General features: G+C 39.1%; 1 protein-coding gene across 2 annotated transcripts in view; it reads right to left on the reverse strand.

Moving 5' to 3' along the window:
* Positions 1–1,034: 1,034 nt before the first annotated feature.
* ptprz1b (protein tyrosine phosphatase receptor type Z1b) overlaps positions 1,035–27,467 on the reverse strand; it is a 118,102-nt gene continuing 91,669 nt past the window's right edge. The window contains exons 10-33 of one of the 2 annotated variants that reach the window (XM_041780677.1): positions 24,559–24,685; positions 24,428–24,465; positions 22,211–22,684; positions 21,948–22,098; positions 20,726–20,944; positions 14,901–15,048; positions 14,724–14,815; positions 14,542–14,627; positions 13,092–13,112; positions 11,005–11,101; positions 10,825–10,907; positions 10,553–10,687; positions 10,083–10,214; positions 9,806–9,963; positions 9,562–9,697; positions 9,340–9,486; positions 9,090–9,183; positions 8,080–8,153; positions 7,859–7,987; positions 7,385–7,537; positions 7,159–7,301; positions 6,940–7,075; positions 5,639–5,778; positions 1,035–1,485 (exon numbers count right to left, since the gene is read on the reverse strand). In XM_041780677.1, coding sequence (XP_041636611.1) covers positions 1,413–1,485; positions 5,639–5,778; positions 6,940–7,075; positions 7,159–7,301; positions 7,385–7,537; positions 7,859–7,987; positions 8,080–8,153; positions 9,090–9,183; positions 9,340–9,486; positions 9,562–9,697; positions 9,806–9,963; positions 10,083–10,214; positions 10,553–10,687; positions 10,825–10,907; positions 11,005–11,101; positions 13,092–13,112; positions 14,542–14,627; positions 14,724–14,815; positions 14,901–15,048; positions 20,726–20,944; positions 21,948–22,098; positions 22,211–22,684; positions 24,428–24,465; positions 24,559–24,685 — 3,186 coding nt within the window. In that variant the 3' untranslated portion in view covers positions 1,035–1,412. Of the gene's footprint in view, positions 1,486–5,638; positions 5,779–6,939; positions 7,076–7,158; positions 7,302–7,384; positions 7,538–7,858; positions 7,988–8,079; positions 8,154–9,089; positions 9,184–9,339; positions 9,487–9,561; positions 9,698–9,805; positions 9,964–10,082; positions 10,215–10,552; positions 10,688–10,824; positions 10,908–11,004; positions 11,102–13,091; positions 13,113–14,541; positions 14,652–14,723; positions 14,816–14,900; positions 15,049–20,725; positions 20,945–21,947; positions 22,099–22,210; positions 22,685–24,427; positions 24,466–24,558; positions 24,686–27,467 lie in introns of both variants that reach the window. The other variant, XM_041780676.1, reaches the window with a different exon arrangement.

Genomic DNA, 27,467 nt, shown 5'->3' on the forward strand with positions numbered 1-27,467 from the left:
CCCTTGTGTTTGAGTGAGCAAACAGATCTGCTAATTGATAAAGTATAATCATGTCTAAAAGATAAGAACCCAGAACATAAAAAAAGATATGTGACATACCCAACCTGTGTACTGAGAGCCTGTTTATACATGAACTTGGCGTGACCATGAGGGGGAGCCTAGATGTGTGAGCCTTTAAATAATCCTGTAAAATGCTTCATATAGAGTTAAGGCTATGCTGTGTGTGAAGGCAGGATTTTCTTCAGGGTTTAAGTGCCTTTTAAAGTATATAAATCTATCATAATAAAACTGAAATCCTCCTATGGTGGGCGCTCATATTCTCACAGCATAACGAGGTTTAATATTAATGCACTATATACACTTTATCTTATGTGACTGCTACAGTATCGTGTAATGGCAATTATTAATATGATAATATAGAAATATATATTTTTGGTTTTGACTTAATCTTTGTTAACCTTTCATGGTTGTGCATTGATTGTGTAACTTTTGTTGTTACTATAATGTCATGTACATGTCCATCAGGGGAGATAATGCAATATAATGTGTTTATAATGTGTTGTAGTTTGAATAAAAGCATAATAAAACCCATCAATGCAATGTTTGCTTTTTTAAGATGTTAATGGTTCAGTATGTTGAGTTGAATAAACCACATCCAGGGCATGAATATCCAAAGCTTGGTCCATAAGGGGGCAGCTTGACTCAATTGGGGTCTTCAATCAAATCCAATTGCCCCAATGATTTGTATCTATTACCGACATTTTGATCTTTCTACACTTTCCTTGTACTAAATGTGCACTACACTAGACAATCAGCTGCTGTTCTGTCACGTAAGTTCCTTCCCCCTGTTCATCTCAACTTTTCTCCACTCACACTTCATTTTCATCCCAGGCTAGTGAAGGTGGAGTGAGAGGAATTACCCCCAAAATCCCCCATTACCCTCGAAGTCATCTTTTTTTGTTACTGTTTTGATTCAGAGCCCCCTGGTGGTGGAATTTACACACCCAAGAACAAATATAAGGGACAGGTTTAGGTCATAACAAGAACTTTTATTTATTTTTTCTCCCCCCAAAAAAGAACAAGTTTTAATCATATACAAAGTTTGACCTGTAACTATATACATACTGCACCAGTTTATGGCTGGAGATAAAGGTAGAGACATTAAGCTGCTACTGTAGTCATAAAGATAAAAAGAGATAACATTCCATTAAAACTATAAACATGATCAATATTTTCAGGCTAAAATTATCAAATAGAATTCGCACAGTTATATATGTGTAAATGACTAGAAAATCACTTTTTATAGTAAAATAGAAAATATATAGAAGTACAGTATAAACATACAGTAATTTGGCCTTTTGATGTATTCAGGGATATTTACACAAAGATGTGTCAGACTTTTAACAGTTTTATTAGTAGGATGAGTCACAGTCAGGTGAAGTGGTTTTGTGCCTTTTTTGCATCCCCAGAGGAGCGAAACCGATGCTACAGAGTGGACACAAAACAAAAAGAAGCTGTGAGGTTTTTTTTTTTAAAGTGATTCAGAGGTTTCTTTTTTTACCTTGTCTGATGCAAACAAAAGTACTTGGACTTTCTCAGAAAAAAAAAAACAGTCAAATGAAGCGACTCAACACAGAGAGAACATGTGAAGATGAAAATAACAGGAGGCAAAACCCCACAAATGGAAAGTTGTCTTTCACTGATCTGTTTTATTACTTTAACATACATTTGCAACTTCATGGCCAGGTTTGGTCTGAATTCTGCTGTAGTATACTGTACCTACAGAACTGTGCAGAACTTTTAGGCATGTTTGGCCAAAAACTGAGGCTGAAGTGAGGCGAGTAAGCCCACTTGAGGGCACCACTGGGTGGGAGGAGGATTGACACAACCCCAGTAGTGCTCTGGATGTCCTGGCATATTACCATGGACACGGGGAAATAATCTGTTAAAAGAAATGAAGTCTAGGGTGCCAGTTTACCACAGTTGGTACAGCAGGTACCCATATACAGGGGCCATAGTCCTTGATGCAGTGGTGGTGCTGTTTGGTGCATATCTTCCCCCACGCTCTTTCCCCGTATTTCCTGCCTCTCTTCAGCTCTTCTAAAGGCAAAAAAGCCCCCCAAAAACAATCTTTAAAAATAACAAAGTCCACACTTTAAGGGTTAGTTAGGGGTGGATGTGGCGAGTCAGGTCAGCCAGGTAACAGGGTTGGCATGAGCCCCTGGTCATGCTGTAGATGTCCAAAGGGCTGAAAACCATGAGTGGTCTCCTGGCGTAGGGGTGAGAAGGCCAGGACAAAAGAGATGCCATTGACATCGACATGTGTCCAGTTTGACTCTGGACACTTTACCCTCTCCAGCCCCTGGCGTTGGCATGTCAGGCCCCGCGGTGAATCGTTAGGTCCCTGCATGCCTAAAACGTATGCACACAACTGTATGTGTACATAAATGTAATTATTTTGATATATTCTTCCACTTGTTTATTGGCCAAATTATAACTGCAACTTCTCACAGCCAAATATAGGGCTTTAAACGTGATTTATTTTTATTACTTTAAAAATACACCAATTGATAACATTAGAAATACCTGCTCAACTGCTCATTTATGCAATTAGCCAATCACAGCAGCAACCTGTGCATTTAGACATGGTCAAGACTGTGAGCTGAAGTACAAGTCGAGCATCGATTCTGCTGCTGCAACCCATCTGCTTGAAGTTCACAGATGTCCCTAAAGGGATCAGTGAGTGTTGTAGAGTTTAACTATTAGCCCGTATTTTTTCTTTTATCAATCATGCAAGCCTGCCTGTTACACCTGCACATGTAATAACCACCCACATACATAATAAACCTCAAACGTAATACAAATCTGCAGTTTTTAACATTAAAATCCCAAAAATGCAATCAATTTCTTGTAAATGTAAAAGCAAACAATCAACATCCCACAAATTTAATTAATTGCAGGGATTTCTTACGTTTGTAAGAGAATAAAAATCTCCAACTTTTAAAATTTGTAATAATTTCCCACAAAAGTGATATGAAAACTCAATGTTTATTGTCATTGTTGTTCTTGTAGCCTTTTTTTGAAAACTGCCAGCTTAAGTTCAAGTCACATCAAAAAACAAAGTCATGGCAAGTTCTGCCATGAAACAGGAAGTAGTTTATCAGGGTGCTAAAACACTGGAGGAGCCATGAATCATAGTGGATTAAAATGTATTAAGGATTTGATTCTTTTTTAAAGTTTGAACCCTGTATGTTTAAGACAGTAACTTCCCTTCATATGGAGAGCCCGCGCAGCTCTATGAACTGTAAAATTACTTCTATTTAGATCAGATGAGCCCCCACTGAGGGCTTCAAGAAGAATCCCTTAGATTTTTCTGAATTCTCCCAAATTGATATCAGTCCTCTTCTTTTATCATTCAGAAATGTTGTGCTAAGATTCATGGCTCTATGAGTGTTTAAAGACTCTGGGGGAAAAACTTCCTGTTTCATGGCGAACAAAAAAATTGACATGACTGTGTTTTTGATGTGACATCAGCAGTTGTTAAAAAAAAAACAACAAACTATGAAAACAACTTAATTTTCCAGTTCACATAACATTTGTGGGAAGTTAATACAGTTTTGAGAGGCAGTGAGTTTACCTTCCTGTAAATCTCAGCAATTGTAATAGTAAATAGGTTTGCAGTAGGCAGCTGTGCTAACGTTTGTGGGAAATCCATGACATTTGTGGGATCTTTACATTAAAAGATGTAGATTTGTATTATAATGTGGGCAGTTATTACATTTTCAGGTGTTACACTGCCTCCATTCCCCTGCTTCTCTTTGACCTTGGCATTTAAAGGAAGCAAGAGCAACAAGATTTTAAGAAAATAGAAAAAAGTCACAGATCAGTGTTTTGGCATATTAGTTACACAGTTGTACAGTAGTATCAAAACAAGTTTTAAGTAAAAGAACATGAATTACAAAAGGCACAGGGTAACCAGAGACCATGGAGCCTGTGGCAACAAGACGTGAAGAGAGAAATATGAAAGCAGGTAATTGAGTTTTTATGTTGATAGTGAGATTCTGGTTACATAAAACTTAACTCTTCAGAAGAAAAGTTGTTTGGGTTTCTGATTTGTTTTGCGAAATACAGGAGCTTAGCTGAAAGTCATTTCCCTTCTATACATTACAGCCATGAATTAGTCTTTAATATTTTTACTCATTTGTTTGTCACTTTGGGCAAAAAATTACATGATTAAAAAACGTTTAAAAAAATCCTTCTAGAATTTAATAACTTCAAACATAAATAAAATGAATAAAAAAAAAAGATACACTTTAGGTGGCTTTTATACCGTAATTTATGGAAGCCCTAAGAGGACATACAGACATAAATTTTACGCAGTTACCTTATAAGAAGTCTTTTCTGGTTATTTCTATGAGATCTAGACTAAATTATAGCAATATTTCGCCATAACAACACGAAAAATATAATTAAATCAATTCAAATCTCGAGAAAGCAACTTGAATTAACTTGACTGAAGAAGACTTTGTTTACTGTAAAGTCTGGACTATAAGGTGATCCAGTATTTAAGCCACAGTCTGATTTTTTTTTTAATCTCCAGAGGGGAAAGAGGATAGAACTGCCCTCCTGCATGATAATTTCCATGTTGTTCAGCAATGTCCACAACGTTCAGTTGCTCTTTTAGTGCAATCTTAGCTCTAGTACAGTAGTTGAGCTCAGTCAGACCAAAACTCCACTATGTTTACTGCTGAATGCGGATTCTGAATATGCCTACCAAATTTCTTTTCCAGGTCTAACTTGCTCCTAGGATTGCTTTATGGGTCACTATTGAGCCGGTTAATATACAAACCTGTATTAGAGAACAATAAAACATCATTTTTTCCAGGCTTGATGTTTATACCAACTTTTTGAGCATTTGTGGGCACTCTAGAATTTGATCAAGTGTGTAGGATAAAAATAACAATCCTTTTTAATCAAACAATGGAGTCAAATCAAATGTCTGGGTGTATGTCCTTTTAGGGCTTCCTTAGCCAACAGACAGCTGTGCCTTCCATTTCTTTGAGAAAAATAATTTCCAGGAAACTATTGTATAAACTTTCTCAGCTATGAGTTGTTTTGATGTTTATTTGTGTCATTTTCAGTGTGGTTTAACTGAAAGCACCCCTAAGTTTATTTTTTTGCTATTTTCGGGTCATGTTTTTGCTCGGCTGCTCGAGGCTCCATGCTCACCAGATACACACAAACACAAACACACAACGCTTGAAAGTCTGTTGATTGTTTTGATGGAGAGGCAGTGAAGCTGATTTGGTACCTCTTCATGATACTGTAACTGAAAATAAACCAGTAGTGTTACTAAGCTGTTCATCCTGCAATCAGCATGGTCAGTGTTTCCAGACTTATAAAACTTTATAATCCATTAATAAAAATTTTTTAATATTTAGCTTTACTAAGTGGATTTTGGTCCTTTTTGTCAGCAGCCCTTTTCTATTAATTTGCTATTTAACAAGTCAGAGAGAGTTTTTATAACCTGGTGATGCACCATCACTCGTCGCCTCAGCAGCATGTCATTAGTATTGTTTGTTTGTGTTTGTGTGTTATATGGGGTTTTCTGTGTTTGAACATGAGTTTGTGTGTCTACATGAGTGACTCCAGGCTCTCAGCAATGTTTGTCTGTCCCAGCGGTACGGATCCATTGGTCTCTGGATTCTGCAGAGCTCTCTGGTCCTCCTGGCTGCTCACCAGGCTCAGCACGGCTCGGTACAGGTACTGGTACTGCTCCTGTGGGGACAAAAGAAAATCCTTTTAAACAGAGCCATGTTTAATCAAAACAATAACCCTGACCAGCTGCTGTTCTCCTAAATGATAAACAGACACTTCGAAATGCTTATTTTTTTTATGTCTTGCAAAAACTCTGACAGAGGTGACAGAGAAATGGGGGCTTTAGGGCTTTTGGCTTTGCCCCAATTTAAAGGCTACATCCCTTAAGAGCTGTGAACCAGAATGGTCACTCTGACTGAGCTCAAGAGATCCTGTGTGGAGATGGGGCAAAGTCCCAGAGGGACAACCAGCAATGCAGCTCTCCAGCGATCTGGGCTTAATAGCCTGTCCTCTGGCAAAACACATGAAAGCCCAGTTGGATTTTGCAACAAAAAAAGCACCTGAAGGACTCTCAGACCATGAGAGACAAAACTCTGATGACACAAAGTTTAACTGTTTGGTCTCAATTCTAAATGTTATGTCTGGAGGAAATCAGGCAACACTCATTACTTGCCCAACAGTGAAGCATGGTGGTGGCAGCATCATGTTGTGGGGGTGTTTTTCTGCAGCAGGGACTGGAAGACCAGTCAGGATTGAGGGACAGCTGAATGTACCAAAGTCCAGCAAACAAACTAGTCCAATATAATTAAAAGAAGTTCTATTATAGCATCTTCAAACAAAGGCAGCCATACTGCTGCTGGAAACAGAAACACACTGCAGATTTTTCATGATGGTTATTAAAGGAATGTGCTGGCTATTTTTAAATACCCTGGGATACTGCATTACCATCCAGTCCTACTGCATAACTTTGAAAATCACAAGACTCGTCCATTTAGATTGAACTCATATGTTTTCTTTAAGTTTGTTGGCTATTTAATGAAGCTACAGAACAGTCTCTATATATTTTACACTTGTGGATTAATAGTTTGGCAATAGTAATCAGGGTGATACACATCAGCTATGTATGATGCAGCTATTCAGGTGGCTGATGACAGGGTTGGTGTTTAGGAAAGAAAAGGTAAGGACGGGGTTGAAGAGGAGGTGGACAGCCTGGGATGAAAACAGGGAATCCCCATATACCAGACTATCCCATTTCAGTCTGGACTGAGTGGTCTACCCAGGCTAAGGAGGCTGGGTCCACTCCTGAATTGAGACACAGCTTCAATGCGTTTCAGTACTTACTACATCATTAAAAACTCCTGGCCTCATCAGGTTGGTCATCCTTGCCACCTGGTAGACATCCACAGCCCCCTCCTCCTCCAGCTGACTGGACAGAGTGGTGAGGGCACAGAACAGCCCCGATACAGCTCCTCCCAACCTGCACGCACAACCAAACACAGATTTAACCTAGAAAAGACCAAAGTCAACACAAGGAGTGGTTCCAACCTATGCTGTACTCACGGATCATGTACGATTGTGGGTCTGTCTGACAGCCTGCTGTGCTCTTTGACTGTGTTAACTAGATCAAAACTGTTCCTGATTGGACTGTCCGGGTTGGGCCAGCAGGGGGCGCTGTACTGCCGCACCTCCAACACGTACTCATTCTAGACAGTAAATTAGAGGAAAGATGCTAGCGCAAATGTGTCAAATATCTTGAAACACTTAAATATGTTGTATGCTGTTTTACCTGAGTGGACTCCACTCTGAAGTCCTGCACCAGAAGTCTCTCATCATTGGACAAACACATAAGCTCCTCCCCCAAGTACGACACAGTGAAACCCTCAAAGCTCATTGGCTGGTCTTTTCTTGGCCAGTAAATGCAAGACTCCAACTCTGCACCCTGAATATGAGGAAAAGAGGCAGGAAGTAGTAGCAAGTCAATCACAAGAAACCTCTTTCCAGGAGTTTTTTGAACACTTTCTTGCCCATGTCCCAATTTTTTTAGAGTATGTTGGGGCGCATTAAATTCAGAATGTTTATATATTTCCAAAAAAACAATAACATTTCTGAGTTCTTGTCTCTGTGCTGTATTGAGTTCAATATAAAGGACTGACAAATCACTATATTCTGTTTTCATTCACATTCTTAACAACGTCCCAACTTTTTTGGAATTGGGGTTTGTGTTCACTAAGGTCTCAACTATATATTGAGTGTTTTTTACCTGGCAGTGTGGGTCAGGCAGGCGGACGACCGTGTGCGTGTTGTGCTCCCAGATCATCCTCCAGAAATCTGCCACCGTGCTGCTCAGAGGAGTCTGGCTCACAATGAACTCCTTACAGTGGTGATGACCCTGAGACAACGCCAGGGTTTCGTTTTTTTATCAAAACAACTGTCACAGTTTCAATGGAGCAGCAGAAAACACACACTGTGAAAATGTCTTACCATGACGTAGGAGGCGTTAATGAACCCTGTGGTGTTTGATTCTGAGGCAGTCAGACAAACTCTCGATCTCTCCACTAAACAAAGACAAATAGAAACAAGTGAGGTAAAAAAGTGACTGCATAAATATTCACCCCCTTTAAAGTGACTGACCTAATTCAACTGAGGTCCAGCCAATCAGTGCGAGAACAAAAGAACACGCCAAGCTACTCAGAGATAGTTATTTTAAAGGGCACGTGTATGTACGTGTACGTGTAAATCTGCCTAGATCTAAAGGTGCATTTAATTGACATTACTTTGTAGGAATTTGCTTTCACTTTGACATTCAAGAGGGTTCTTCTGTACTTTTTTTGTCAAAAGAAAAAAATATATCGACGAAGACAGATTTATAAAATCAGTAAAAGGCTAAACCATCCAAGGGGGTACATATTTTCTACAGTCACTGGATATTGACCAAATAAATCCGGTGTTAAGGGAGTTGTGGGAAGGAGATAATGTAGAAAAACTGTAAACAAATAGGATCTAATGCAGAAACATAAAAACAAAAAGTATGAAACAAAATTATTATACCTCTTTCGATTATCAGTCAAACCATTTGCATGTATTTCTGTGTATTTTAAATTGTTTAAAGAAATAGTGAACACTTTAACATTTTTCTTCAGCTGAACACTGAGGTATCTGACTGAACTAAGATAAAACACATCAATGCTTGTGTTATTTCTGACATTTGCACCAAACTGATAAAAATCTGCATTTTAAAACTATTAATTAGCTCAAATTAGCTGCTTTAAAAAAAATTCTGAAAAGGCAGGGCTGTAGAACGTTACCACCTCTAACTGACTTTCCCTTTCCCCTCCCTCCCCCCAGAAACCAAACTGCTCACTTTCCATGCATTTTTTGAAATCCTGAAGTGAGCAGAGTTAGCGCTAAGCTGGGGTTTCACTTAACTTTAAAGTTAAATTGACTAAGATGTCCAAAACTGTTCTCTTAGCTACATAATGAGCTGTACTCACCAGGCATCAGAGCTCTGGCTCTGTTTCTCTCAGCGTTGCCGTCTCTCAGAGCGGTGCTGTAGTCTGCATGCTTCGCCTGACGCTGACTGATCAACTAAAACACAATAAAAACATGTTGTCATATTTGCAACAGTTAAAGCAAAATTGTGTATGATTCCTGTGATAAAGTCATAAAAATTAGACTTAAAGCTTAAGTCTAATTTTTATGAGGGTCAATACAATGTAGAGGAACAATAGGCAACATAGTCACCTTAAACTGTCTGTCCATGCGCGTCCTGCCTGACGCTCCTGGGGTCAGAAGGTCTGACACATACGTGTGCAGGAGGTCAGAGGTCACAGAAGTGTCACGGCTTAAGATGGCCTCCACCAGAACGTCATGGATGAACACGTACTGCTCCTACAGTAGGGCGACAGCTCTGAGTTAGTGTGTTCTCAAGTGTGTCTGAGCACATCTCGGTGTCAGTTTGCCTACCTCTGTTTGAACCAGGAAGTTCCTCTGTGTTCTCACATGCTTCAGGAAACCGAGAACGTTCACCGTGCCCTGATCCTGGATCTGCTGCAACATGCTGTCTATCACAATATAGGTTCCTGTTCTTCCTACTCCAGCACTGTGACACGACAAGTCAAAACTGTTCAATTTAAGGCATTTTGACATAGGAGCACTCGTGCTCTCTTAAACATTTTTACATGTAAACACACTAACACATTTGGCTCACCTGCAGTGTACCAGAACAGGTCCGACCTCTTGTGTCCTCGCCCTGGAGGACGCTCTGATGAAGGACAGGACAGGCAGAGTGTATTCTGGGACGCCCATGTCAGGCCACTGAGTGTAGTGGTAATGGAAGACAGTGTGTTCAGCTCTCTTTTGAGACACCTGGAGGACAAAAACAGCTGTGAGCTTAACAAAAACTATGTTTTTTAACTTTAGTTTTACTAGCATTGTTAACGTAGTTGGTTGATCAAAGTCTGTGTTTATATCTGTGAGTTCAGCACCTTATTTGAGGAATCTCTGACGGTGAACGTCCGCAGCGTGTAGTAGGCGAAGGTCTTGCTGCTTTTCAGGGTCACCTGGTATGATCCGTAGTCTTCCTGGTTCTCGTCCGGCCAGTATTGATCACATTTTGTCTGTTCAAAGATGACATGACTAAGAAAAAAGTGCAAGATATGTATTTTTTAATGGAGTGTTGCATCTAAAATGACTGCTCAAAGCAAAAATGTGGCCTGAAAAGACACAGTCACCACAATCAGGTTTAATTTGGTCCATTCAGATGATAACACATTTTCCAGCATGCTTTGGGAGACTTAATGTATGATTTTGCTAGATGTAGCTGTTTTCCTTCATTAGATGGCTCCCATCATGCCACCCCACCTCATAATCAGACATCAAAGGAATACAAGAATGAAATATAAGTGATCTTTGTAAAGAATATTGTGTTTTTCTTAGAAGCAGGGAGGTCTCCTACCCGTCCTTTCTCTTTGAGGTTTGTGATCATGATGATAACGCCGACATTCTGCTGCCAGATCATCCTCCAGAAGTCTTCCCTGCCTGCTCTGAGAGGCCCCTGAGCTGCGATGTACGCCCTTGTTCTTTCATAACCCTGCAGAGGAAATCAATATTAACCAAAACAAAGCTGAATGTAAAGTACAATCTGAGCATTTTCATTTGACTTTGACTCATATAAGTGGGTTTGTTTTTCACTTTTTTTTTTACAGCAAACATGCAGACTTCACCTACATCTACAAAGTTAGCATTGATATAATCTCCACATTTTCCGTCTCGGTCCAAACTGTTGCAGAGCTTGACTCGGCTGTGGTCGTCTGCGAGAAGAAAAGCAAGAATAGTTTTAAACTGCTGGCTATGATGATAAAATTCACTGCAAAATTTTAAACAGTGATCTCTCTCAATATGACATACAGGCCAGGATGTTGATGTATCTGTTCTTGCTTTTATTGTCAGGGTGGTTGGAGCTGTCGGCAGTGATGCCCATGTCCACGGTGCACGCCTGCACCTCCTGAAAACACAGAGACACACAAAAAAGACTGGTTTAGATGTGAGAGAAAGCAACTGAAGTTTCTGTATCTATCTGATTTCTTCTAGATAAACAAGTCATTTCAGGAAGAAGACCAATGTTTACAGGAAAGAAGTAATTAATTTATGATTTATGAAGGTGATTGATGCATCTGTGAGTGAGCATTAGTAGAGCCTTATCAAGTCAAACTGCAGGGCAGCAGTCTTAAGCCCCGCTTAGACCAAAACTTTGCAGCCAAAACTTGCAACTTCTTACAGGAGGCTGCTCTGCAACGTGATGAAAGCCTGTCAGTTTAGACTGAGAAGATGATCAATTGTTCCCATATCAATGACTCTGCTTAAGTTTCTACTTTTGCTTTTCATGCTTGTCTTTGAGCTAGAACAACATAACCAAAGGGCTTATGCCAAATTTAAGCAGTGGCCTTGAGGCTTGAGCTAGCCCATCTTTTGTCAGTTTCTCCAAGTAAATCCTGGACTAGATTTTTGTTTAGAGCAGAGGTTCCCAAACCTTTGCCCTAAACAATGAAAACAGAGTTCTAAAAAGTAATACCAGTCAAATAAAAATATGCCTGGTAAAAGAAATGATTGTATAGATTCATCCAATTTAAAAAGGCCAACCTTATTCAACAGAAGTCCAGCATACAGTGCTAGCAGTCTCACAATCCGTGAAGTGGGGATCACCTGAGTTCAGTGAATGTGTCTAAAGTGGTTGTAGTATGCAAGAGAACTACAGCTTTGGGGAAGATTTTTTTTTTCTTGCAAAAGGATGACCCGAAGCGCACAGCAAAAGCTACAGAGCTTGAGCAGGTTTTCAAAGAAGAAAAGAGTAAAACTGCAGTGTCAAGATGTACAAGACTCAGTGCTGTGATTACAGCTAAAGGTGCATCTACTAACTACTGACTTTAAGGGGGTAAATATTTATGCAGTCACTTATTTTACATTTTATACTTTTTTTTTTAATCAATATTTATTGAAACCTGTTTTCACTTTGACAAAGAGGTTTTTAATCAAAAAAGCCATTTTCACTTGCAGATGGTCGAGTGGTATGGGGCGTGCACCGTGTATGGGTGGCCTGGGTTGAATCTGGCCTGTGGCCCATTGCCACATGTCTTTCCCCTCTCTCGTTCCTGTTTCTGAGTCTATCCACTGTCTTCGCTATCTAATAAAGGCATGAAAAGTCCCAAAAATAAACCTTTAAAAAAGCCACATAATTTTGACCATGATTGATTTGTTATATCAATAAAAGGGTAAAACATCTAAGGAGGTGAATACTTTTTAAAGGCACTGTATGATGTTTACATTCACAATGGCTTCATTTATTTATCTACTGTTAAAGTAATGAGTGAATTACACCAGTTGAAATCATTAGACTTTTTCTTTGTTTTAATGGAAGCCATCTCAGTCCACACTATGGGAACCACAGCTTTTGAGCAGTGGTTTTCAACTGGTCCAGCCTCAGGACTCACCAACATCTTCATGGAAAATCCCAACTCAAATTTCAGCCAACTTTCAACCAATCCGATTTATTTAATAAAATAAAATAGCGCAGTTTGGGCTTCAGTATGTGCAAAATGTGACAGCACAAAGAAACAGAACAAAACACAACCCTGTTTAATAATAGACTAATAATCTTTCCAACATTTACTTTTCCAGAAACACATTTGTAACCCAAAAAAGTTGTTTCAGGTCTGCAAATAAGAAATTTATAAAACTAGAACTCTCAAAGTTTAACAATCATATCTAAATGCTTGTCTGAAAAATCCAATCTTGTATGATTACCTTCATTTACATTACATATCATTATTTAATACAGGTAATGCATTTTAAAATGGCCCGCTAATTTGCAAAAAAGGATAAAAAAAAAGTGTTTTTATTTAACAAAGCCTATTTTATTTGTAGAAAAGGATAAAGGAAAGGTATAAAGAAACCACCTCTGAAACTGGAGTAGAGAGGTGATAACGTAGGCGTCTTACCTCGTAGGATTCTTTGACAATCTAATGGAGGGTGGTGAGGATGCAGAAAGCACGACGATGGTGGTGGAGGTGGTGAAAGGAGAGTCGGAGGGGGCAAGATGACAGACAGACAGACAGACAGGGAGTCAGTGCAGGTACAGGAACATGGGGTTCAGATACACACAGAGAGGCAACGCTAACTGGGAAACACAATCAAGTTCCCAACGTTTCTAACCACACGAGTCAGATCTCATTCAACACATTTATTCTAAATGCCATCCAGTCTACAGTTCAGCTTCTTTTCACATGGCTATAAAATAAATGCTGTAGCTTTAAACGTCAATAAAATGAGGGTAAAAATACATCTAAGTAACTTATTCCCTGGGAGATGCATTCTTCTATCATTCCAGTCTGTGTGTTATTCAGAGGGTTCATGCTAGGAAACACAAATGACTAATGTCATGCAGATGTATTTGTTTTGGAAACTTATGCACAAGTTTTTTATAAGTACACAAATACTGAGATACACCCAGAATCCCTGAGAGGCAAGTAAGGATCGAGAATTTTCTCCTGTGCAACTTTTTGTTGCTGAAATGAGAATTAAACAATCAAGATAAAAATGAGCAAGAAAAACTGAGCTTGTTCTCTACCTTCTTCTAAATCACAGGAGCGTAACCGGGGATTTTGGGACACCAGGAGGAAAATGACACAGTGCCCCCCTTAGGCAGCCAGCCAAGCAAAAAAGTCTGCACTGTTTTACCAATATCAGTGCAATGTTTAATCTATTTTTAACGATAACTTCCCACTATTAATGAGCAATATCTTTACTATGGTAAATCAAATTTACTTACATAATTTCCTGAACACTACTTTATGTTTTTATCATTCTCATCTCGCTCTCTGTCCCTGCTTTCTCCTCTATCATTCTACTCTTACTCTCTGTCCCTGCTTTTTCCTCCTCCATCACGCTCATCTTGCTCTCTGTCCTTGCTCCCTCCTTTGTTTATTTTATCTGGATTTGAAGGAAATTTCAGTCAGATGACCATTTAATTTAGTTGCCTCTGGTCCAATAATGTCAAAAACGACAGTCAGTACTATGAAAGCCTTTCCCACTCACCACGCTACGCCCATGGTCATACAGATGGGAGAAAATCAAGAAGTAGGAAATGGAACATCAGAATTAACCTTTACTTTTGCCTCTCAGGGCCTCCGTAGATACATCATCCACAAAACAGAGATGAAGATTTTACTGAGGGTTCGCTACAGGAAGTAGTAAAGTACTAAACATCCTGAATAAATATGAATTTAGTCATCACTATGCTGATGATACGAAAAACATGATGTTAATAGAAATATGGGAGTGCATTAAGGAGCTGTGGAAAAATGAAGGACCTTCTTCTAAAACACGTGACTCTTTAATGTTATTTCTTTTATATCTCGCACACCTTTTCTTAAACTCTTGATTACATACCTCAAACTCCTTGGAGAAAGTGTTGGTGGAGTGCAGCTCCATGACATGCTTCACAAACTGCTTCACTGTCAGCGGCTCATGACCGTCTGCAACCAAAGAGCAAACATTAACTGGATACCATGCGATGCAGCTCGGTTCTTTTTAATGTAAGAACGATTTTAAAAAGTCCAAGTCTGTGTTACCTGTGGCCAGCAGCAGGGGTGTAGATGGAGCAGAGATGACTTTAGGTGATGCTGTGTCATCAGGGTAGAAATTTGCTGCTTGGAAACAATTTCTGTTGCACGAATACAAGAATCTGTGAGTAAAAGTACTCATGGCAGATTTTTACCTCCTATGTATGGCTCATGTGTCTGTCTCACCTCCAGTAGATGAGTATCCCCACCAGCACCAGCAGACAGAGGATGGTGAGAGTGGAAACAACAGCCAGAGGAACCACCGTCCTCTTCTCTCTCTCCACGCCTCCGACTAGTCCGACCCGAGACTCGTGGCTGCTGTTGCTGCCCCCCGCTGGAAAGGAGAGGAAACAATTTCTTTAAATGTGTTTTTTTGTACTAACAGTGCGTTCAGAAAGTATACAGACCCACTTCACCTTTTTTCAATTTAGTTACATTGCAGCCTGATGCTACAGATGAAAGATAAATCATTTTCATTCTCATAAATCTACACTCAGTACTCCATAATGAGATGTTTCTACACCTTGACCTAATCTTGGCTTCATTACACCAGAGAATCTAGTTTCTCACAGTCTCAGAGTCCCAAACAAATCCCTGGAGCTCAGGCAGAGTCAAAATTGCCAAAATTCTTCCATTTGAGGATTATGGAGGCCTCTGTACTCTTACGAACCTTCAGTACTGCAGAAATATTGTGAAGCCTTCCCCAGATCTTTGGCTTGCAACAGTCATTTCTCTGAGCTCTGCAGGCAGCTCCTTTGACCTCATGGCTTGGTTTTTGCTCTGATATGCACTGTCAGCAGTGAGAGAGGTGCCTGCCTTTCCAAATCATGTCCAATCAATTTGATTTATCACAGGTGGACTCCAATCAAGGTGTAGAAACATCTCAGCAAAGATCTGGGAGGAACCTAAGCTAAATGTAACTACTGTTATTTACCTATTAACTCTTTTATCATGGTTTAAGTTAATGTGTGCAAACATTTATACCTTTACTGCCTCCTTATTCCCTTTTTAATCCCTATCAAATTCCTTTTTTTCATGGTTAGGGTAATGTTAAAATCTTCAATCTACCTTTAAAAAGCACCCAAGGAAAAATATCATACTTTATATTAACTGCCTGATACTGTTCATTTCGTCAACTAAAACTATTTGTCGACAACCTTTATTCTCCATGACAAAAACTAGACTACGACTAACAAAAATAGATCTTTGATGACTAAAACTGACAAAACCTAAGTTTAGTTTTCATCAAGATGTCTAAAACTAGACTAAAATGTAATGTAGTTTTTGTCAGACATTCTAAATCCATGATATTTTTCCACTGTGGGTAAATCTGTCAAAAAACAATGCAGCTGTATCTATCCTTCCTCTCAGCTGTAGAAAGCAGGGACCCCATCTGAATTTTGAGGAATTTGTGTGAAATTTTATAGAAATTTTTGGAAAATTTTTTTTTTTTTTTTTTTTTTTTTAACTCTTAAGGCTTTTCACAAAGGTTCACTGATAGAATTTTTTGGGGAATTTTTGACATTTTTTTTTTTTAAGATTTTTTTTTATTCATATGAATTTATTTATGTTGATAATGTCCTAGAAATTTGATAGAATTTGTTTGGATGTTTGGGGTATTTGTTTTGGAATTTTGGTGTAATTTATTTGCAATTTGTGTAGAAATTTTGGATTGAATTTGCATTGAATAGAGAATGGAGATTTTCAGGAATTTTAATGGATTTTTTAGGGAAAGTTTCATTTAAAACTTATTAGAAGTTTCACTAAAATGTCTATATTCAAGAATATTTGGGGTTTTCATGTTTTTTTAATTTAGATTAATTTTCAAAGTTTTTTCTAATGTCTTGTAAATTTAAGGGAATTTAGGGGATGTTTTTATGTTTTGGAAATCTCTAATCATTTGAAAGGAAATTTTCAAGACCTCCTGACTTTCTCCTGGAAATCTAGCTCATACTAGCCTTAAAAAGTTATTTTGGTCTGTCATCAGAAAATGAAACCATACATATCTTAAAGACTGAGACAGTTTCTTCCAACTAAATGGCGCCCTATCAACAGTCAGATAAACAGCCAAAACCTAAGGTCAAAAATCTACTCTACAAAAGTCTCAGCAGAGATGAGGCCTTTCTGAGGTGCGTTGTGCTGTTTGCAGTTGCTCTGTAGGTCTCATACTTATCAGGCCCAGCTTATCCAAGATAAATGGGTGAAACTAAAAATGCACGACAAACAGAAGCTCTGGTCTCAGGAGGTAAAGGTCCAGAATGTATTGACTGGAAGGATGCATAGCAGTGGCAGTAAGTCTGCTTCAGTATGCAGGGGTTTTTCACTTTTCTGGGCCATAAATTGTTGTGCTCTGAAGTGAACTGTGCACAGGATTCTGTTCATTACTTGTGAATAAAAGCATTCAGTTCGTTTACCATAAAAATTAGTGTGTTTTGGAATAATTTGCTACTCTTGATGTAATCTTTTGTTACTGTTTTGACTGAGAGCCCTTTGATGGTGGGATTTTTATACAGTGCAATTAAACACCCAGACTCACTATGTTAACCTTGACTAACATTTACCTTCCATTGGCTCCTCTGTGGCTTTGTCATCGTCGTTTGGTGTGAGCAGAGGTGCAAGACCTCCTGTAGTGGAACTTCCTGCACCATCAAACAACAATCCATCCACAAACAAGACCTGCTGCAAACTCTCCTCAACCACAGCTGCTTCAGTCCCCTCTATTTCTTTACTCTCAACACCTCCAATTCTGTCACCATGCTTCTCTAGAGTACCGTTATTCACTACAGCTTGAATGTTAAGACTTATGCTTGGAGCCTCTCCATCATGACTGAAGCGTAGAAACTTATCAGAAGAGCGTAGAGGATCCTTTTCTCCACATTCTTTGTTATTGTTTCCTTGAGAATCTGTTAATTTGCTTTTAATATCACCCACAGATTTGTCACTTTTACTATCATCCCTGATGTTTTGTTCATTTCTATTCTCAACTTTGTCTTTCTCACCCTCTCCAGAACCACTTTCCTCCTCTGGCCTGTGAAAATCTGTTGAATTGGACTCAATTTCATTCACACTGCTCATCTCAGTGTCTGTGTTTTCTCCAGCTTTCGTTTCTCTCACGTTCTCTCTCAGCGTGTCTCTGCCTGCTGTGCTATTGAACCGTCTGACTCTCTCATCTACTTCACCATCAACTTTCCCCAGTCTCCGACTACTAGTGTTGACTACCACTTCTGCTTTTATCTCTCTGTGCTTGACACTTAATTCCCTTTCATTCTCCTCTATATCGTCTCTTAACACACTCACTTTCTTCCTATATATTGAGCGTGCTGACTTATCTGCATCATAATCTTTTTTACTGTCGATCTTCTGTGCTGTGAAGCTGACAGCTGAGTTTGTAATAGCAGAAAGGTCAGTGTTGGTTGCTGTAACGGCATCAAAATCCTCTCTGAGCTTGCTGCTGCAAAGGCTGGAGCCTGATCCACTTCCATCTGCTGACAAGTCTCCACTGGATTCCTCTGAACCAGAAGAAATGAACTTCAAACTTTTAGAATCAAAGAAAGAAGAGGCTGAATTTTGGCTGTCCATTTTGGTTTCTCCTTTAATGTCTTGGCTTTTACTATAAAGACTGTGTGAAGTGTTCTCGGTGTTCTCTTCAGCTTTGTTTGTTTTGGTGGAATTGATGGTACTCGAGTCATAATCATGCTGTAGAGAGACAGAGTCTGCAGTGATTGAGTGAGAACCCAAAGCCGTAGAGGTCTGAGGGCGACTGAGGAGAGGTGGCTTTTCAGAGGACTTGTGATTACGATGAAAGAAAGCGCCACTTCTTGTATCTTCAGGGAGGGCAGCAGAAGGACGGAAACTGTCGGTGAATTTGTTCAAAAGGTCAAGTGGTTGAGGCATGACATTGAATAAATCTACATCTGAAGACGTTCCGCCCTCTTTGACAGAGTCTGCAGGTTTGGCCGGGTCACCAGCAGAGTTTGTTAAGCTGGAGGAGGCTTGAGCGAGGTTGATGCTGGAGTGTTCAACTTTGGGCATGTTTGCTGCAAGAAAAGCCAAAATAAAAACCCAAAAGGAAACTTTTTCTGGACATTTAAAGAGTAACTAAACCCCAGAGTTTCAGCTGAGGCACATCAATCCTGGGATTTTAAAAAAAAAAAAAAAAGGTCTTTTCACCACTGTCTCCACCCATGTTTGCCACATTTTCAATTATTGCATCTTTTAGCCAATCTTTTTGACACAAAGATTTATAACCACAATTTCTGCTAATTTTTGCCACTTTCAACCCATATTCACAACTTAAGTCACAGGCTTTTGCCACTATTTTGCCTATTTTCACCCATTTTTTCCACTTTTGAACCACTTTTAACAATCTTTTTGCCCAAATTTGACCCCTCTGTTGCCTGCCCCAATCGAATTCTGCCACTACTATCCCATTTTTGCTTCTTTGAACCAGTTTTTGCCTCTTTTATTCTCTTGTTGCCACTCCGTTTTCACTTTTTACACATTTTTCTGGCAATTTTTTCCACTTTTAACCCATTTTCACAACTTAACTGCTATTCACCGTCTTTCATCCTTTTTTGCCTTTCTTTTGCCACAATTATCCCATTTTTGCATCTTTGAACCCATTTTTGCCACTTTTATCTACATTTTGCTATTCTGTTACCACTTTTTACCACATTTTTCTGCCACAACCAAATATCTGACTGGTTGATCCCACCATTTCCCCGCCAAATGTTCTCATTCCACCACTGCAAGTGAATTTTAACAGTCATTTTCAACAAAAGGCAGTTTAAATGGAGAAAAGAAGATATATGGTTACGTAGATCAGTAGTTCACAGTTTGCAGAGGCCTTCTGAGTGAGTCGTGAATATAGTGTATATTGGAGAAAAAGCATTGCCTTTGTCTTAGAAACTCTTTTCAAACATGCTTGTTTTCTTCTGTCTCTCTGTTTTGTACTGTCTGAGGTCTCATTGATGGAATATACCAGAAATTGTGTTTACTTTTGGCCTGTGTGCAGTAAATTTGCCTCCAACTCTAATCTAGTGGCTGACATGACAATCATTTAAATACAGAAATAGCTGGTAATATTTTAGTTGTTTTATTTGATTTAAAGTTCATCAACATAAATTTTGATCAATATCTTGACCAGATAAAAACTAATCTTGATATGTTTATGTTTCCAAACAAACCCCCATTTTTAAAAATTCCCCTTTGTGAAGAAATGAGGAAAGTATTTCCCTCTAGTCTAAAAAGTGAATTTCAGGCCCTGAACATTACTTCTCAATCCCACATACAGATTTTCATCTGAAAAAGTGGTCTAAGGGTTTAGTAACTCTTTAAACATGTCCTTTAAAACAAGTCTAAGATGAATAAAAAGAAGAAGAAGAATTGCAAGTTCCTGGCATGGAGTGCATGGAGGAGCCTTGAAAGAGCAGTCTTTGAGTCTTAAGCTGTCATCATGCCCCACATTCAAGAGATTTAATCTTCTGAAAAATCAGATTAGTGAATCAAACAGGTGAGGCACCCATGATTGAAATGAAAACTGCACTCTGCAAGAAGCACAGAAGAAAAAATGAAACAACCACCAGAGGGCAGCATGGAGCCGCAGAGAAGAGCAAACCCAGAAGAGGCTTCTTAAAAGCACCAAGACTGAGAGGATTCAAGTTGATTATGAAGAGCCGTTAAAGTATGACCTCATGTGGAGACGTAATATGCTGCAAGATGTGAGGAAGCGTACTTCTGTTTTTAACTAGTAAAAGGAGAGTGAGGCAGCCACTGGAATATAACCAGAGCCAGCAGCTGTCTCTTGTCGACCCTCATCATGACCACCACCATCAGCATCGTCTACATCATGCCAACTCTATGCAACATGCCACAGGAATCATGAAGCGCATCAGTCATTAGCTGCACAGCAGACGGCTATTAATTTAAAGCTTTATTAAATCATGTTGGTTTAGAGCCAAAATTGAAGTACAACAGATACTTTTCAGATTTCTTTGGGTGTTTATTCTTACCGTTAAACATGGGCTGGGTCGTGTGCATCAGCACCTTGAGCAGAGACGAGGTGGTGAATGATTTGTAGACCGATTCTGCGAGTGTGTTGCTCGCTGTCACCGCCCTCGCTGTGATCCAGATTGAAGAGGAAGTGGAAGTGATGGTTTCTGGTTGAAGTTTGTTCCCAGAGTCAGCGATGTCTTTAGAGGACAGTGGAGGGACGATGCCTGCATTACTTCCTGTTAGACAGAATAACAAAGTCATGAGTGATGTGATAACTGTTGAGCCAAAACTTCATTATTTCCTGAGTTGACAAGATGAAGCGATTCATCAGTAGAGCACATCCTGACCTGCTATGACGTGGTATTTTTTTATGAGGATTTTAAAAAATAATTTAAAGTGACGGATGACTTTTTACACTAAACAACACTTTGTCATGTGAAGTAATGAACTGTGACACCTCTAGATCAACTTAATCAGCAACTATGTCCTTACTGAACCCTGACAGCAAGTCTAAATGAACTTGAAAATAAACATTTCAAGCTTTGTGCAGCATAATAATTCTTTTAAACCTCATTATGCTGCACTAAAATGAAAATTGACTCATAGCTGACCAGCTGGATCCTGCTTTAGTGAGATGATGAAGGGATTTAATAAATCATTTCTGAATAAAATAGTTCACAGGGGTCGATATGTTACATTACAGTATGATACAATAAGTTACAATGCGATACAGTACAATCGGTTGTGATGTGATGATGGATACATGCGTTACAATACGATATGGTACAATGCAATGCAATAGGATACCATACAATATGCTGTAATAAGTTACAATACGATGCAACATGATGTAATGCAATACCATACGATATCCTATGATACTGTATGGTACAATGCAATGAAGTACCACCCTCAGGTAAAACACATCTTTGCTAATGTTAGCAAAGATGCTAACAACAACACAGGATCAAGCCATGGTCATACCCCTCCTTTCAGCTGCTTCAGGATAGTTTTCTTCTTCAGCTGCTCATATAAATGCTGAAAAGTGCTCCAAAACTTTGAGCAAGTCCTATTTGAGTCACAATAGGCAGCTGTGGCAGTATCTTCTGCTGCTTTTTAATCATTTATGAGCTTAAATTCCTTCCTAGCACTGCATGAAGAGCCGTTGTAGTTCCAACCTGAGGTGTTTTGGATTAACAAGAGAGTGTAAAATAGAAAATTCGTCCAACCAAGTCTGACCTGAGGATGCGGTTTCAGGTGGAGAGTTGTCGTCTGTGTCTTCATAGAAGACGTCGGTGACATCGATGTTCTCTGCAGGAGGGGTGAAGAGATCCGTCTGGGGAGAGGGAACGTTGATGTCACCGCCTTGTTCTTCACCTTGATCTGTTGACTACACGGAAAACCGTATATTGTGTTTTTTTGCATTATGTGTCACAACTATTTTAGTTTTAAGGAGGGAGGACTCAAACATTTAGAAAAGGAGAATGATATTTGTGAACTACCTGGTTTTGTGACAACGAGGCCTCTTCTGTCATTTGTCGTCGGGTTGTTGGCGTTGTGATCGTCCGTGCAACTGGAAAAAGGAAGCCCGGCTGCTCTGTGACTTCAGTTACCCATATTGCACTGTTACCATCAAAACCAGAATTCGTGAACGGCCTCTGTGTTGTGATCATCTGGTCCTCGTCAATCCAGTTCTGATCCTCAGGTTTAGACTTCTTTGGGCCCGGTGTCTTCTTCTTCTCGTTCTGTTTGGGTCGAGTTTTCTGCAGGACGGCAGACTCAGACGAAGACTTTGGGGTTGGGCGAGAGCCGACCTGGACTGGGAGGTTCTGGTTTTGCTGGGTTTTGTCACTGGGCTGGTTCTGGTAGACTTTGGTCTGCTCCAGAGGGATCTCCTCCACGGGGCTGTTGTCCTCTGGAGACAAATTCAAGCGGTTCTCGCTGTCAGGCTTCTCCCATCTGCCTTTTGAAGACACCTGGCACAGGGGATAAAGCTTTACTGTTGGATGTGTCACAGTATGTTTGCTTATACACTGTATAGGATTAAAGGAGGCAGGCTTTAAACCTGAGGATTTTCATGCTATCGCCTTATAGTCCTTTAATGTGAAATTATGCATAAACATCCATCCTCAGTACAGTTAACTAAAAATAAGAGAAACAGAGGGAGGAAGAGGAACTGCTCAGTCAAAAGCAAAAACAGGCCAAGGGCAGGGCAGTAGAAATACACCAGCATAAAAGATATAAGGACAAAGTCTTCAAAGTCAATTAAACCACCTTTTAAACTCTGGTGCTTGGTTTGGATTTTCATCTTATTCACGTCTGCATGCAAACTAACGATAACGATATTTGCCTTGATGAGCAGTTAAACAGATAAACTGTAACTTATACAGTGATTTGTGAAGTTAACTTAAATTCCCAGCTTCTGAAAGAAAAAATATCTTTACTCTGCAAATATTGAAGTTCACTTTTGCTGTACTGTGATTTTCCAATGTGTGAAGAGATAACACGATTAAAACAACAAATTCCAGCTTTTATAAAGCTGGAATTTGTTGTCTATCTATCTAATAAGTAAGATCAGCTGGCCTTCAGTAGTCATAAACACTGAAGGCCAGCTGATCTTACTTATTGCCCCCCAGCTCCCACAGCCAATCACACCACTTCCTCTCAACACAGCAGTGTATTTAAATATGATGTACTTCACTAATCCCTGCTTGCATTAATGCTGATGCACCACGCTGCTGCTGCTGGCAAAGCTTAACCTCCTCCACCCCAGCCTCCTCCTTTATAGCATAAAGCTTGTTGCACCCTAATGACAGATTCATGCCACTATGGATTGATTGCTTTTGCGCCATCTGTGTAAAGTCAAAGCATGCTGCTTGACTAAGCCAGGGAGCATCTTTTGAGCAGAGCCTTCTCCGCTACGTAAAACTGCAAATCAATTTTGCAGAAAGATGGTTAAAAGTGTGACGAGTGTTCCTGACAGAACTGACTTTTAAAAACTAATAACCTCAGAAAGCTGAACCATTAACTTTTTATTGTGAAAATGATCTAAAATGGATAAAGCAAGAAAAATATTGTAACATAAAAAAACCTTTTGGCAAGATTATGTAGTTAGTCAATTATACAACACTTGGTTTTATCAGTAATTACTTTGAACATTCCCTTCTTTTCAGTGCCTGTACTTTGTTGCTTTAATGTTTTAATGCAAGCTGTTTTTATTGTTTGAGCCTTGTAAAAGAAACATTTCTGACAGACAAAACAGTATCTATCTATCTATCTATCTATCTATCTATCTATCTATCTATCTATCTATCTATCTATCTATCTATCTATCTATCTTATATTTCACACTTTGCAGTGTAACTAAACCCAGAGTGAAGCTGCATCTTGTTTACTCCTTCAATATTCAAATGAAGTGAAAATAAAACATTAAGTAACCTCCATTAATGCAGTGTGGAAGAGCACAGGATGTGCTTGTCCTCTCTAGGAGAAAAACATGCAAGCATTACAATCTTCTTTAATCTCCCCTAAACATGCTGGAAGGTTCTTTATAACCTTTTGTGCTGCTCTAAAAACACTGTGACAAAGCTTTGCTCACATAATTACAATAATTTGCATACTAATAATGAGGACTGATATGTCTGAATACATGCAAAATAAGCACAGCAAATTAATGAATGCCACAGAGCAGAATCAGGTGAAGCAGCCGACATTCCTACCTCCTTGTTTCCTCCAGTGTTGGGATCCGAATCACTTTCTGCAAAGCGAAAAGAGAAATATTAAAAGCTCCTAATCAAAGCTAGAACAGTTTAAATACATGCTTTGACTTTATGAGTGCATGTGTTGGTACCGGGGTCTTCTAGCGGCATGTCCACTATGATCTGGTCGCTCCATCGTCCTCTGAGTCCGTTGGTGCAAATGGCAACAACCTGAACCACGTAGCTGCTGTTAGCCAGCAGGCTGGAGATGATGGCGCCCTGAAAGAAGTTACAAAGGTGAGTTTTCATTAATCATGAATCTGCTGATATTAAGTGGCTGTTTTAGCTTTAGATTTTAGCTTTTGCTGTCTACTAAATTGCATGACTATGGATGGACAGTGGGATCAATGTCTACCATTTCAACTCATCAATTCAAGGTTACAGCGCCATAATCATGGACTGTATAAATGTAGTCTTAATGACGTTTTTAGGCTGATGGATGGGTGCCATCACTGAGACTGATGGCAGTCACTATTTCAATGCTTTCTCAACATTCTAATCTAAAAACAGGTGAGTAGTTAGAGTAAAGGCAGGCCTTTAGCCTCCTGGCAAACAGCTACAACAGCCCACTTATCAGGCAAAACAACCACTTTCCTGATTAGTTAAATTTACGTTTAAGTGTAAGCCTTGATATAATCAAACTGATTTTTGTTTTCCCAATTAACACCCTGAAGAGCAGTGTTTCTCCAGTGGTGGGTCAAGACCCACGAGGGTCACAGCACTGCATTGTAAACAATTGTGGCAAAGAGCCTATGTAGTATGTAAAGAAGCCCTATGTGGACATATGCCCATATAACTTCTTTAACTCTGTTTAGCTTTAAAAATTAATAAATTCTGGTAGCTCTCTCAAGATCTTGACTAATTGTCATCTTTTCTTGGGATAACAAATCTGGTTTTCCCTTGATAATATCTTAATCTCTTAAGATTGCAAGAAAACTACCAATAATCTGCATGTTTTTGTAGGAAACAGACTAGAGTAAAATCTATGGATTAAGGCTTCCAGCCAGCTGGTTGATTGATATGCTGTCATCTGACCAAAATTCTGCTGGTTGGTTGGTCTCGCATGTGTGTGAAAATGAAACGGTGTGAGAGATGCATAGCTGACAGAGAGGAGCAATGCAGCCCTGGGCAATCCAGGTAGAGAGGCACAGAAAGTGTCACAGAACGTGTTATATTCTGATGCTGTTTTTCAATGAATAGTGCCAAATGTAAACATTTAAACTGAATTCAGTCCCTATTCATATTATTCAGTCCCTAAATATCTGACAGTTTCTGCATGTTTTAGGCAGAAGAGGTAAAAGTTAATTTATCTTTAATACAGTGTATTATGATTTTAGAATGATGGGTATGCTTTGAGAACAATAGCAGTTAAAAAAAAATTGTGTTAGCTTTAAAGGATGAGCAAATTGTGTCATTTTTACCCATATGATGTATAAATTTGTTGGTGTTTTAAATTTAAATTCACATTAAAATTGCTTTAAAATAGTGCATTTAACTATCTGATTAGTAAAAACTACCCCCAGATCCTCCAAAGTTTGGGCTAAGCCTCGGATATCAAACCTTTCTGGCTCTGCCTCTGACTATTGCCATTGAAAAACACGTTTGTGTTGTCCCCTAAAAAGAAGTGATTCTGGAGATATGAGGTTTTGGGCTGATGTAAGCGATATCTCAAACTCAACACAAAGATGCAGGGTGTTTGTACTGCTTCAGCATTGCTGAGTGTCTCTGCAGGCCTACATCAAAGCATCAGCCTGTTTAATTCACCTGCTAGCAAACACAAGTATTAAGTCCCTTTATCATCCCATTAAAATGTAATTTTAATGCACAGGCAGGAGCAAGTGCTCCTGTCAGTAGTTACAGATATGAATAAATACAAACAGTTATCTGCTATTGGTTAAATAGTGCTAAGTAGTCATTGTCCTGAAACTGTATGATTAAATACAAGTACACTATCATCTGTGAATCAGCTGCTATTTTAGCACAGCATAATGAGGTTAAATATATTTAATAATGCTTCATAAAGCTTGTTATGCTGATTTATTAGATCAGAAGGGTGCAATAAGGACCATATCACAGATTAAACTGACCCCTTTTTCTCTCATTTTGTTTTTACCTGAATAGACAATCAATCGGTCTGTGTGGGTGTAATTTCACTTGACCTACTTTATCTATGGTTGATTAAAGTCATATTAACTTCTTTATCTCTGTTTTGCTTTGAAAATAAATAAATTCTGGTAGCTCTCTCGAGACCTTGACTTATTTTTCTCCTTTTCTCTGAATAACAAAGCTGGCTTTCCCTTGATAATGTGAAGATCGCTAGAAAACAACCAAAAAAAAAAAAAAAACATGTTTCTGCAGGAAACAGACTGAAATAAAATATATGTATGTCCTACCAGGGCTTTTGTAATGATGTACCTTTCAAACATTTTCTCATTTTCATCATACTTTCACAAGCTACAAACTGCAACATTTTTCATTAAATACATTCAGAAATTTCTCCAAAATTAGGGTTGTGATCTTTTATTAAAGTTGGGTGGGTTCTGAGGGAAGACCAGTTGAACTAAAGTAGAACTTTTTTGAAGAAATGAGCTGAACAGTGTTATTAAACAGGATTTAAACTTGATTCAGTCTGCTGAAGAAAAAAGGAGAGTTTAGGGGTTTGCAGCCCCAATGAACACTTGAGGGACAGCAGACTTTCAACTTCTGCATGGATTAATGTATTAAAAATGACCTAGATAGTTACATACTTGATCCCATACATGGTCCTTCATGTCTCATCGTGCATCATGTCCCATCCATTACAGAAAAAGGTTTTGGAGACTTTAGGAGGTTGGCTTGGTGTCATGATGATACATCCACGGCTCTGTCTCATAAGTGACAGGACAATGGTACCTAATAGAGTATCTTTAACAGATTTAGTATTCTAAGAGTTGGATTTAACACACAACTGTAAGACTCATACTGCAAAACTGGAAGAACCCAAGATGCCCCACGGCAAAGA

This window comes from Cheilinus undulatus, linkage group 23, assembly GCF_018320785.1.
Source record: "Cheilinus undulatus linkage group 23, ASM1832078v1, whole genome shotgun sequence".
Lineage (NCBI taxonomy): Eukaryota > Metazoa > Chordata > Actinopteri > Labriformes > Labridae > Cheilinus > Cheilinus undulatus.